At 37.1% G+C, this 14253-nt stretch overlaps 2 protein-coding genes across 11 annotated transcripts in view; one reads left to right on the top strand and one right to left on the bottom strand.

Annotated features, from left to right (window-relative positions):
• Positions 1 to 14253, bottom strand: part of CCDC171 (coiled-coil domain containing 171) — a 364663-nt gene that overhangs the window by 238672 nt on the left and 111738 nt on the right. For all 10 annotated transcript variants that reach the window (XM_059924676.1, XM_059924681.1, XM_059924684.1 and 7 more), the window contains one exon: positions 5179 to 5281. In XM_059924676.1, the coding sequence (XP_059780659.1) occupies positions 5179 to 5281 (103 nt within the window). The remainder of the gene's footprint in view (positions 1 to 5178; positions 5282 to 14253) is intronic.
• On the top strand, positions 5962 to 6783 carry LOC132367821 (RNA-binding protein 7-like). The gene is given in 1 exon segment (XM_059926414.1): positions 5962 to 6783. A coding segment is annotated over 1 exon segment (801 nt). The 5' UTR covers positions 5962 to 5973; the 3' UTR covers positions 6775 to 6783.

The raw sequence follows: 14253 nt of genomic DNA on the forward strand, positions 1-14253 counted from the left end.
ACACCAAAGGAGACCTGTGTGCTGCAGGCATCCTCAACTTCTCAGTAAACCATGAACCTCTAATTAAAAGGTACCAGCCACAGGGTTCACAAGGACAATTAAAATTCTCAAGAAGATACTAGATCTAGGCAATAATCCTTTACTAAGGATAGAAAGGAGGAGCGAGGAGAGGAAAAGTACCATTTGTTGTCCTGATTTTCCTAAGAACAGTCCCTGAAACTGCCCAATTCCTGGGTGATATGCACATACCTAAAGGCATCAAATGCTGTTGCTATTATTTCCTAGGGTGCTTCAGCCTCTCCAGTAGAAAGAAAAAGAATACATCTGGAGTATTACAAATGATTTCCTCAAGGAAGGAAAGGTTGAAGAGGGTTGGAGGGGCTCTGTCTCAGTCGACACAAAAGTCAAGCACCCTAAGGAGGATCCAAGATTGAGTCAGAAGAAAAACTTTCTTTCATGAATCTAATGAAGGAAAAGTCACATTCTGTATGTTTGCTAACATCCTCAGGCAGAGGTAAAACTATAGTAGAAGAAACACTTGAGGCAGAAAGACTACATGGGTTCAAAGTGGGAAAGGATTTCTCCCCATACACACTCTAAGAATTTCCATCAAAAGAAATATGAGCAGCTGTAGTGTGTCAGTTTTAGTGGAAAGTAGAATGCAGAAATAGGAAATAAATGTCCCTAGTTGAGTAAATTGAGGCTACCTTGTCTAATAAAAGTAGGCAATCAAGGTGACATTTCTATAAACCATGAAAGACTGTACATCTTTTCCAATGAAGATGGAAAGTCAATCTTCCTGGTGACTCCTTATGGATTACTACCCAAAGGGCTGCTAAAATTTTGAAAGAGATTCCATGACTACCTTTACAACCTCAAAAACTATAATTTAAAATAGAACTTCAACCTATCAATTCATTCATGCTTTTTCATTCATTCATATTCAATAAATACTCGAGTGCCTCCTTTGTGCCAAGTACTATTCTACCTGCTTAAAATCCTTTAGTAAATAAAAGAGACAAAGATCCTTGCCCTCATGGAGCTTGGATATTGTGATGGTTAATTTTATGTGCCAACTTGACTGGGCTAAAGATATGCCCAGATAGCTAGTAAAACATTATTTCTGGGTGTGTCTGTGAGAGTTTCTGGAACAGATTAGCATTTGAATCAGTAGACTAAGTAAAGAAGATCTGCCCTCACCAATGTGGGAGGGTGATATCCAATCCATTGGCCTCCCTTATCCACCCCCTACTCCTATCCCCTCCTCCTCCCACCCCAACAGAACAAAAAGGTAGAAGGGAAAATTCTCTTTTTTTTTAAGCTGGGATTTTCATCTTCTCCAGCCCTCAGACATCCTGCTCCTGGTTCTTGAGCCTTTAGATTCTAGAACTTATGCCAGTGGCCCCCAGTTTCTTAGGCTTTTGGACTCAGACTGAATTACATCACTGGCTTTCCTGGTTCTTCAGCTTGCAGAGGACAGATCACGAGATTTCTTAGCCTCCATAACCATGTGCATCAACTCCTATAATGTATCTCCTCTTGTGTGTATCTATATATATCTTATTGGTTCTGTTTCTCTGGAGAACCCTGACAATGCAGATATAATAATAAATGCACCACATAGTCTGTTAGAAATGTTGGACACCAATAAGTGCCATGGGATAAAACGTAGAGCAGAAAAGGGAGAGAGAGGTAGGGAGGCAAGCAGCATGGGACTGGGTGGTGGGTAAGCTTCAAGGAGAAGGTGAGATTTGAGCACAGATTCAAGGAAGATAAGAAAGAGAGCTATGCTGATATATCTAGGTGAGGAACTTTTCAGGTAAAAGCAATGGTCAACACAAAGGCCCCCAAGGCAGGATCTTGCTTGGTATGGTCAAGAAACAGCCAGAGGACAGAGTGGCCCAAACAGGGAGAGGGATGGGGAGAGTAGTAGGAGGTGAGGACAAAGAAGTGATAAATACAGGGGTAGACCATGTAGGGTCTTGCAAGTCATTGCCCGCACTTCAGTTTCTACTCTTAGCAAAGTGCAGAGCCCAGCAAGCTTTACAGGAAAGGAATGACAGGCTCTAATTTAGGTTTTCTAATGCTCATTCTGATGGCTTTAGAGAAAGAGACCGAAGGGGAACAAGGTGGAAGCAGAAGAGGGGGAGGAGGTGTTGGAGGCACTAGGAAACAAGGTGTAAACTGTCACACTGATTTCTGGTGTAAAGATCAAGTTAAATCCTCTAAGTAAATAAATTCCTGAATGTCTTAGACTAACTGAAACTTCGCCTTATCTGCTACATGAAGATAAACTGATGAGTTACTCTTGCTTCAGAAAGATCTCTTCATGTAGAAGACCACAAAATCTGAAGAAGACAGGAAATAGAACACCTGGCAACTGCTGTCAACCCTGGACTAAAATTCATTCAGAAAATTAGCTTTCATTCCTACCATCTTAAAGAGCAAGTCAAAGAAAAAAAAGAAAAATTTGTAACCATCCCTCTAAATTTCTACCATGGATTATTTTTCCTGAAATGGAGGGGAGCGGGGGCGGTAGGTAGAGTATATATTGAACTGAAAGGTATGAAGAGGTAATAAAAGGGGGTAAGGTACTATGGCCTACTTGCCATAACTACAAAACAGAGGATCTCTCTGGAAAACCCTTTCCAAGGTAACAAAATTAATTTTGTAACAAATTCTAAAGCTGTGCTACCATCACATAGTAAGAATATTTCTATTTGAAATAGATTTTTTCTTAAAGACATATATACTGTGAGATATATACATGTTTATATAAACCATCTCACACACACACACACACCCTTGAATTATCCTAAGATAAGTTTTTTAATTACTTCATTTCAGGGGAACAAATTATTTGGTCATCTTTGTGTAGTTGAAGTCAGGTCTGATGCAGTAAGGCAATCTCAATTGTTCAGGCGCTTCCATAACATGTTGAGCAATAAGGTTTATTAACTATATCCCTCTTTGTTGAGTAACAAAAACCCAACCTGAGGTGGTATGAGCAGAAAGGGAGTCCATTATAGTTATACAGGGCTATTTCATGGAAGCCAAGAGCAAAAATAAAATCAAGTCTGAAGCAGGTATGTGAATGAGTAAGGGTATCAGCAGGAAGAAATGGCATACTCAGAAGAGTTCACTGGAAGAAAATTTAATGAAGATATTTACAGAAATGTGAACAGGTTAAGAGAACCAAAAAGATATGATGAGGCACCAAGAACCAGCAAGACTGGAAAACCAGTACCATGGCTTAGGGGGGTCAACTGGAAGGAACGTTGTTACCATAGTCCAACACAAGCCACAGCTGTGGAAGAGGACCCAACTTGACAGAAGCTGTAGCTGCCAAAAATGAAACCACCGCCAGGAATGCACTGGAGCAGAGGGAGCAGGGGAAATAAACACCCTGACTTTCTTTGCTTTCCTTTCTTCCTCCACCCTCTTAATCTCCTGCTGGTGCACCCACTGTCCAATTCCAACCCCAAAGCCAGAGGGCAAAGGAGCCCAGATCATGCAGTCCACAGAGGTCAGCCTCTACAAGGCAAAACAGAGACCATAGGAGAATGATTCTAGGGCAAGTAAAAAGTGAATAACCAGCACAATATGGAAACAAAGACCACTATAACAGTACAAAAATCACTAATTCAGCACACAGTCCCTTTCCCAGGAACACTTTCTCTGTAATATATAGGGTGTGCATATATATATGGGAAACTAGGACATTCAAAAAGGATTGTTACTAGGACTTCCCTGGCAGTCCAATGGTTAAGACTCTCCACTTCCACTGCAGACAATTCTTTTTTTATAGGTTTAGTAATAACTTATGAGTTGCTTTATTATCAACGAATTTTAAACCTCAAAGGAGACATGACCTCATTATTCTTAGCTTTTCTAATTCAACTCTGAATATTGAAGCATTAAGATATGCTATGATAATAATTTAACAACTTTTAAAGATCCTAAAACCATTAAACAATGATACATCTCAATAATAAAACAGTACCACTGCAAAAAAAATTTTATACCCCAAAGCTTTAGCAAATACAATTAAAAAGTGGATATCTATATTTTTATGTCACTTGTATACACCTTGATTTTTCCACAGTAACAAACCATGAAAACACTAATGCTTTTAGAAAAAGTTTAAATAAAAACAAAGTTAAAAATAGATAATAGCAAATCACACTAAATTTCTAATGGTTCACCAACAGAAATCTGCAGATCCATAATGTGAAAATAGGCCTTGTTCATATCTTTCTGCTTTTTTGAGGACAACAAACTTTTTGAACTTAAGTGTTTCCTAAAGAACTCATTTGCCAAATATCTGTTTGATTCCTTTAGAAAAACAGAGTCTTCAAGCTATTTTAAGGTGTAAGGAATTTAATTTTATATGCTTTTTTGAAAAATATAACTGAGTTAGAAAGCAACTAAATAATTTGAGGCTGACAGTATGGCAAAAGAAAACAGGTAGAAAAGTGAAAGTATTTATGTCAAAGCTACTATAGCACACGTAATGGCATACACACAAAAAAATTAAGGAAGTAGAAATCATGGAATGGATGGAACTCATTAGCCAACTAATGCTTTTGCTAGTTCCCAAAATATGCCTACCCAATATATAATCTTTATAGTTCTTTATCATAGTAAGTGGGCTAATACTAAAACCAAAACATTTTACCTAAGCACTTTTATCTGGAGAGTATGTATACGGTAGTAGGAAATCAAGGAGAAAACCAGCCTAGAAAGCAATAGTGTAGAATATGCACTGTGTTACAGCCTGTGTCCTACATAACCTTTTGAATGCATGACCTTTAAGTTGCTGAAGGTTGCCTCAGAATTTGGCTCGGTTTGATGGAAACATCTGTTCCCCTTGCAGGTATACTGTAAGGACTTTTTTCTCAGTTGGATTCAGAACACAGCAAGTGAGCCCTTGTCTGTCCAATCATACAGACACCAACACTTGTAAATCAAGTTCTGGGAGGACAACAGCAGGTCCACAGTCCGTCACCCTTTCTTAGCCAGCTAGGCCAACTGACTGCTGTGAGAACTGCTCTTATCATGTCATCAAATCAAAACATGTTGAGATGAGGGACTATAAGAGGCATCTGCAGAATTCCCAAAATGCAGTGACTTTGGAACATTGACAGATGCATCTGTCATTTTATACCTTCAACTAACCTGATGTCCACTGGCCAGACACAGAAAAGCTGTCCAAGATTGATTCCAACTCTTTCACGTTATTTTCACATGTCTCTACCAGAAAAGCCTGGTGCTTCTTAGCCTTTTAATTAAGAAAAAAATTACACATAATAAGGTCACGCATTATAAGAGTTGCAGATTTTTTATGTGAACACATATAGCACAATTAAGTATAAACGAGCTAATAATTACTCCATTCAAATCTATTATTAATAAACTTCTTTCTGTCATAATCATACCTTTTACTTGGCTTAATGCAACACTGTGTAAGGTCTCGATAACAATTTACTGAGGTCTTGGTGCCTGGCACTATTCTCAGTATTTTAACATAACAATTCTTTTTATCCTCACAACAAATCTATGAGGGAAGGGCTATCATTATCCCAATTTTACAGATAAGGAAACAGAGACACAGAGAAATTAAGGAAAACTTTAAAAGATCACACTTGCAGTCATGTAGCAAATTGCCAGATGGTGGTCAAAAGTGAATGCAGTATGACCAGTTAGAAGGAACTGGAGCAGTTTACTCAAGAGGTGATGGTAGCTTAGATTAGGGTCTTAGCAGAGCAAAAGGGGTGTGGGGTGTATGCACTGAAGGATGTTGGGGGGGTGTATACTTAGAAGGTGGAATGGCCAACCTTGGTAACACTGCACTGGGTTAGATGACATTGACTAGATTGGATTGGATTGGACTGGATTAGATGAGATTGGAAAAGTGCTCAGATAAAATGAGTCAAGACTGATCCCACTTTTTCGGGAGGGGGCGATGCTGAGATGGAGGCGGTGGCAGCTGAAGCGGATCGTACTCTCTTTGTGGGCAACCTTGAAACGAAAGTGACAGAGGAGCTGCTTTTCGAGCTTTTCCACTAGGCTGGGCCAGTAATAAAAGTGAAAATTCCAAAAGATAAGGATGGTAAACCAAAGCAGTTTGCATTTGTGAATTTCAAACATGAAGTATCTGTTCCTTATGCCATAAATCTGCTTAACGGAATCAAACTTTATGGAAGGCCCATCAAAATTCAGTTTAGATCAGGAAGTAGCCAGGCCTCACAGGAGGTCAGTCTGTCATATCCCCAGCATCATGTTGGAAGTTCAAGCCCTACTTCCACATCTCCTAGCAGGTATGAAAGGACAGTGGATAACATGACTCCATCAGCACCGATAATTCAAAGATCTTTTTCTTCTTCAGAAAATTTTCAGAGACAAGCAGTGATGAACAGTGTTTTGAGAAAGATGTCATATGGAGGGAAATTTGGTTCTCCACATCTGGATCAACCAGGATTTTCCCCATCAGTTCAGTCACATAATCATACTTTTAACCAGTCTTCAACCTCCCAGTGGTGCCAAGATACACCATTATCAGGGCAAAAAGTCAGACAGAATTCTCATCCCTACATAGTGGATAGACATTATAGCCGTGAACAGCTTTACACTGATCACGGGTCTGACCATCATTACAGAGGAAACAGAGATGATTTCTTCTATGAAGAGAGAAATCACGATGGCTGGAGCCATGACTATGATAACAGAAGAGACAGGGGTAGAGATGGAAAATGGTGCTCATCTCGACACTAACAAGTGTTAAAAGGATGTTTTCATAGGGTCTTTCTAGGCCCTTTTTCTTAAGTTGTTTCTGGGAATGTTTTCTTAAAAAAACTCTATAGAGCAGCTTTACAAGTTGCCACATTTCTTTAAAAAATTTTTTAAACCTAACTGCAGTCCAATACAGAAATGAGAAGAATTGTGGTTCTAGTTTTATTACATTAATAACCTTTCACCTCAGGGTTTTAAGAAGAGGAAAGGGTTTTATGCAAAAGAAAGTGCCACAATTCCTAACCATTTTAGACAATTGAGGAACGGATGTATTATATCGATTAGTTGTATTATGAAGCAAATATTTTAATTATCTGTTATCTTTTTGTATTGCAAGAAGTTTCTTGTTAGGGAATCAGATTTTTGGTATATATAATGGAAAACATTCAAGTTGACAGCCTGAAATGACTCAGTATTTTGTTAATAAATGAGAAAATATAAATTCAGTGATTCATTTTACTAACATTTGAGAAAACCTTTTGGTCAAGTTTAGGGATAAATCATATTATTTAACTTCTTAGAGAACTTAAGTGCAAGTTCTGTGACATGATCTTGAGTTTTATCATAAGTGAGCATACAGGTATACATCTACACTTGCTATTTCATTATAAAATTTTAGAATTTGCTCATTAAATCATGTTCGATTTATGACTGAAGTCACTCAGGAAGTTAAATATCTCTAAATGTATTTTTTTACAGTAAAAATACAGTGTTAATGTAAATCTTTTTATGGAAAAACAAAAATGTAAATGTATAGTCAGATAAAACAGTAAAGTGTTTTACCGAAAGTATTCTTTTTTGGGAAAAAAAGGTTCACGAAACCTTTTAGTGCTGCCTCTATCACTCAAATTTCTAAAATTATGACACTTTCAAAGTGCCCAGGACAAGTGTACAAGGACACATTTTATTATGGAGACTGTACAGGTTGCTTTTTGTTTTTGTTTGAACATTTGAAAGAATTTAATCTAAAACACTTCGATTTAAAAAATTTTAAATCTTGTTTAACAAAACTTTCATGTATCAAGATGCCGTTTCCCTTTCATTGTAGATATTGCTTATAAAAATTCATTCCTGGGCTTCCCTGGTGGCGCAGTGGTTAAGAATCCACCTGCCAGGACCTCGGAAAAAGAGTGGAGGCAAAAATCGAGAAGATGCAAGAAATATTTAAAAAAGACCTAGAAGAATTAAAGAACAAACAGAGATAAACAATACAATAACTGAAATGAAAACTACACAAGAAGGAATCAATAGCAGAATAACTGAGGCAGCAGAACGGACAAGTGACCTGGAAGACAGAATGGTGGAATTCACTGCTGCAGAACAGAATAAAGAAAAAAGAATGAAAAGAAAGGAAGAAAGCCTAAGAGACCTCTGGGACAACATTAAACGCAACAACATTCGCATTATAGGGGTCCCAGAAGGAGAAGAGAGATAGAAAGGACCAGAGAAAATATTTGAAGAGATTATAGTCAAAAACTTCCCTAACACGGGAAAGGAAATAGCCACCCAAGTCCAGGAAGCGCAGAGAGTCCCATACAGGATAAACCCAAGGAGAAACATGCCAAGACACATAGTAATCAAATTGGCAAAAATTAAAGACAAAGAAAAATTATTGAAAGCAGCAAGGGAAAAACAACAAATAACATACAAGGGAACTCCCATAAGGTTAACAGCTGATTTCTCAGCAGAAACTCTACAAGCCAGAAGGGAGTGGCATGATATGCTTAAAGTGATGAAAGGAAATAACTTACAACCAAGATTACTCTACCCGGCAAGGATCTCATTCAGACTCGATGGAGAAATCAAAAGTTTTACAGACAAGCAAAAGCTAAGAGAATTCAGCACCACCAAACCAGCTCTACAACAAATGCTAAAGGAACTTCTCTAAGTAGGAAACACAAGAGAAGAAAAGGATCTACAAAAACAAACCCAAAACAATTAAGAAAATGGTCATAGGAACATACATATCGATAATTACCTTAAACGTAAATGGATTAAATGCTCCAAGCAAAAGACACAGGCTGGCTGAATGGATACAAAAACAAGACCCATATATATGCTGTCTACAAGAGACCACTTCAGACCTAGGGACACATACAGACTGAAAGAGAGGGGATGGAAAAAGATATTCCATGCAAATGGAAATCAAAAGAAAGCTGGAGTAGCTATACTCATATCAGATAAAATAGACTTTAAAATAAAGAATGTTTCAAGAGACAAGGAAGGACACTACATAATGATCAAGGGATCAATCCAAGAAGAAGATATAACAATTATAAATATATATGCACCCAACATAGCAGCACCTCAATACATAAGGCAACTGCTAACAGCTCTAAAAGAGGAAATCGACAGTAACACAATAATAGTGGGGGACTTTAACACCTCACTTACACCAATGGACAGATCAGCCAAAATGAAAATAAATAAGAAAACAGAAGCTTTAAATGACACAACAGACCAGATAGATTTAATTGATATTTATAGGACATTCCATCCAAAAACAGCAGATTACACTTTCTTCTCAAGTGCGCACGGAACATTCTCCAGGATAGATCACATCTTGGGTCACAAATCAAGCCTCAGTAAATTTAAGAAAATTGAAGTCATATCAAGCATCTTTTCTGACCACAACGTTATGAGATTAGAAATGAATTACAGGGAATAAAACATAAAAAACACAAACACATGGAGGCTAAACAATACATTACTAAACAACCAAGAGATCACTGAAGAAATCAAACAGGAAATCAAAAATAAAACCTAGAAACAAATGACAATGAAAATACAATGATCCAAAACCTATGGGATGCAGCAAAAGCAGTTCTAAGAGGGAACTTTACAGCAATACAAGCCTACCTCAAGAAACAAGAAAAATCTCAAGTAAACAATCTAACCTTACACCTAAAGGAACTAGAGAAAGAAGAAAAAACAAAACCCAAAGTTAGCAGAAGGAAAGAAATCATAAAGATCAGACCAGAAAGAAATGAAATAGAAACAAAGAAAACAATAGCAAAGATCAATAAAACTAAAGGCTGGTTCTTTGAGAAGATAAACAAAATTGATAAACCACTGGCCAGACTCATCAAGAAAAAGAGGGAGAGGACTCAAATCAATCAAATTAGAAATGAAAAAGGAGAAGTTACAACAGACAGCGCAGAAATACAAAGCATCCTAAGAGACTACTACAAGCAACTCTATGCCAGTAAAATGGACAACCTGGAAGAAATGGACAAATTCTTAGAAAGGTATAACCTTCCAAGACTGAACCAGGAAGAAATAGAAAATATGAACAGACCAATCACAAGTAATGAAATTGAAACTGTGATTAAAAATCTTCCAACAAACAAAAGTCCAGGACCAGATGGCTTCACAGGTGAATTCTACCAAACATTTAGAGAAGAGTTAACACCCATCCTTCTCAAACTCTTCCAAACAATAGCAGAGGAAGGAACACTCCCAAACTCATTCTATGAGCCCACCATCACCCTGATACCAAAACCAGACAAAGATACTACAAAAAAAGAAAATTACAGACCAATATCACTGATGAATATAGATGCAAAAATCCTCAACAAAATACTAGCAAACAGAACCCAACAACACATTAAAAGGATCATCCACCATGATCAAGTGGGATTTATCCCAGGGATGCAAGGATTCTTCATATATGCAAATCAATCAATGTGATACACCATATTAACAAAATGAAGAATAAAAACCATATGATCATCTCAATAGATGCAGAAAAAGCTTTGGAAAAAATTCAACACCCATTTATGATAAAAACTCTCCAGAATGTGGGCACAGAGGGAACCAACCTCAACATAATAAAGGTCATATACGACAAACCCACAGCAAACATCATTCTCAATGGTGAAGAACTGAAAGCATTTCCTCTAAGATCAGGAACGAGACAAGGATGTCCACTCTCTCCACTATTATTCAACATAGTTTTGGAAGTCCTAGCCACGGCAATCAGAGAAGAGAAAGAAATAAAAGGAATCCAAATTGGAAAAGAAGAAGTAAAACTGTCACTGTTTGCAGATGACATGATACTATACATAGAGAATCCTAATAATGCCACCAGAAAACTACTCGAGCTAATCAATGAATTTGGTAAAGTTGCAGGATACAAAATTAATGCATAGAAATCTCTTGCATTCCTATACACTAATGATGAAAAATCTGAAAGAGAAATTATGGAAACACTCCCATTTACCATTGCAACAAAAAGAATAAAATACCTCGGAATAAACCTACCTAGGGAGACAAAAGACCTGTATGCAGAAAACTATAAGACACTGATGAAAGAAATTAAAGATGATACCAACAGATGGAGAGATATACCATGTTCTTGGATTGGAAGAATCATTATTGTGAAAATGACTATACTACCCAAAGCAATCTACAGATTCAATGCAATCACTAACAAATTACCGATGGCAGTTTTTACGGAACTAGAACAAATCATCTTAAAATTTGTATGGAGACACAAAAGACCCCTAATAGCCAAAGCAGTCTTGAGGGAAAAAAGCGGAGCTGGAGGAATCAGACTCCCTGACTTCAGACTATACTACAAAGCTACAGTCATCAAGACAATATGGTACTGGCACAAAAACAGAAACATAGATCAATGGAACAAGATAGAAAGCCCAGAGATAAACCCACGCATCTATGGTCAACTAACTTATGACCAAGGAGGCAAAGATATACAATGGAGAAAAGACAGTCTCTTCAATAAGTGATGCTGGGAAAACTGGACAGCTACATGTAAAAGAATGAAATTAGAACACTCCTTAACACCATACACAAAAATAAACTCAAAATAGATTAGAGACCTAAATGTAAGACCAGACACTGTAAAACTCTTATGAGGAAAACATAGGAAGAACACTCTTTGACATAAACCACAGCAAGATCTTTTTTGATCCACCTCCTAGAGTAATGGAAATAAAAACAAAAATAAACAAATGGGACCTAATGAAACTTCAAAGCTTTTGCACAGCAAAGGAAACCATAAACAAGACGAAAAGACAACCCTCAGAATGGGAGAAAATATTTGCAAACGAATCAACAGGCAAAGGATTAATCTCCAAAATATACAAACAGCTCATGCAGCTCAATATTAAAGAAACAAACAACCCAATCCAAAAATGGGCAGAAGACCTAAATAGACATTTCTCCAAAGAAGACATACAGATAGCCAAGAAACACATGAAAAGCTGCTCAACATCACTAATTATTAGAGAAATGCAAATCAAAACTACAATGAGGTATCACCTCATTGGGCATCATCAGAAAATCTACAAACAACAAATGCTGGAGAGGGTGTGGAGAAAAAGGAACCCTCTTGCACTGTTGGTGGGAATGTAAATTGATACAGCCACTATGGAGAACAGTATGGAGGTTCCTGAAAAGACTAAAAATAGAATTACCATATGACCCAGCAATCCCACTACTGGGCATATACCAAGAGAAAACCATAATTCAAAAAGACACATGCACCCCAGTGTTCATTGCAGCACTATTTACAATAGCCAGGTCATGGAAGCAACCTACATGCCCATCAACAGACGAATGGATAAAGAAGTTGTGGTACATATATACAATGGAATATTACTCAGCCATAAAAAGGAACGAAATTGAGTCATTTGTTGAGATGTGGATGGATCTAGAGACTGTCATACAGAGTGAAGTAAGACAGAAAGAGAAAAACAAATATCGTATATTAACACATGTATGTGGAACCTAGAAAAATGGTACAGGTGAACCGGGTTGCAGGGCAGAAGTTGAGACACAGATGTAGAGAACAAACGTACGGACACCAAGGGGGGAAAACTGCAGTGGGGTGGGGATGGTGGTGTGCTGAATGGGCGATTGAGATTGACATGTATACACTGATGTGTATAAAATTGATGACTAATAAGAACCTGCAGTCTAAAAAACAAACAAACAAAAAACAACTAATACTAAACTTTCTTTGGGTTATTTGTATGGAAATATGTTAATATAAATGTTTCAGACATTACATGAAATGTCTAAAAATCTTATATGTTCTCGTATAATGTTATAAGTCATAATTCTAGTTATTACTTTAAAATGTATATCTCAGAAATAACTAAATTTCCTTGTCAATTGCATTATTGTGAACTTTCATCAAATCTTTAACCGTGGTCATTTTTAAGTTTTTTGTCATTTACAGACAGTTCTGGGTGTACTCTGATGCTTTTGCAAAACTGTTCCTATAAAAGGGTTTCATCTTCAAGGAATTCATGGAAAATACTCTGACAAGTACAGGTTTCTGGTAACTGACTATATTGCTGAACTGAATGAATAAGCAGCTTCAGAACTCTAATGGAAAACTGATGAATTCATAAAAGTGCTAACAAAAAATCAAGATGAGAAAAAAAAATTAATTACATGGGACTGAGTGAACTGATGAGGATGATTATAATTTTTGTGACTTTCTGTTTGAATTTAACAAAAAAAATCCCACAAGGACTCAGAGGCAAAAAAATATACAAATCAATTTTCACTGCAAAGTAAAGGACCTGTTACAGTGGAGGATTACTGGACTGAATGTCAATATTATGACATAGTATGAGTGTGTTTCGTGTTTGGTAATTGCAATCACTGTTGCTTTTGTTGTGGCCATCCATTTACAATGTTTGGTGTCAGTTTATTTATCTCTTGTAAAAATAAAATACAGTGTGTGTGTGTGTGTGAAAAAAAAACAACAAAAAAGAAACATTTATACAGAAAATCTGATGTAATCCACAAAAAGTTACAAGAATCATAAGTGAGTTTAGCAATGCTGTAGAATATAACATCAAAATTGAAATTCTATTTCTATATAGTAGAAGTGAATAATAAGAAACTTAATTTTTTAAATACCACTTATAATATTATAAGTAAATATGATATAGTTAGGAATAAATCTGACAAAAAAGGTGCAAGACCTGTGTACTACAAACTTCAAAACATTGCTGAAATTTTAAAGGGCTTAAATAAATGGAGAGATATACCATTTCAACGGTCAAATGACTCAATATTGTTAAGATATCAATTCTTGCCAATATGATCTATAGATACAATACACTAAGGATACAAGAAAAAAAAAAAAAAAAAGAATCCGCCTGCCAATGCAGGGGACACGGGTTAGAGCCCTGGTCCGGGAAGATCCCACATGCCGCAGAGCAACTAAGCCCGTGAGCCACAACTACTGAGCCTGTGCTCTACAGCCCGCGAGCCACAACTGCTGAAGCCCGCGTACCTAGAGCCCGTGCTCCGCAACAAGAGAAGCCACCACAATGAGAAGCCCGCGCACCTCAACGAAGAGTAGCCCCCGCTCACCGCAACTAGAGAAAGCCCGCGTGCAGCAACAAAGACCCAACACAGCCAAAAATAAATAAATAAAATAAATTTTTTTTAAAAAGACTGATCCCAAGGTTTTGGACT

Source organism: Balaenoptera ricei, chromosome 6 (assembly GCF_028023285.1).
Source record: "Balaenoptera ricei isolate mBalRic1 chromosome 6, mBalRic1.hap2, whole genome shotgun sequence".
Lineage (NCBI taxonomy): Eukaryota > Metazoa > Chordata > Mammalia > Artiodactyla > Balaenopteridae > Balaenoptera > Balaenoptera ricei.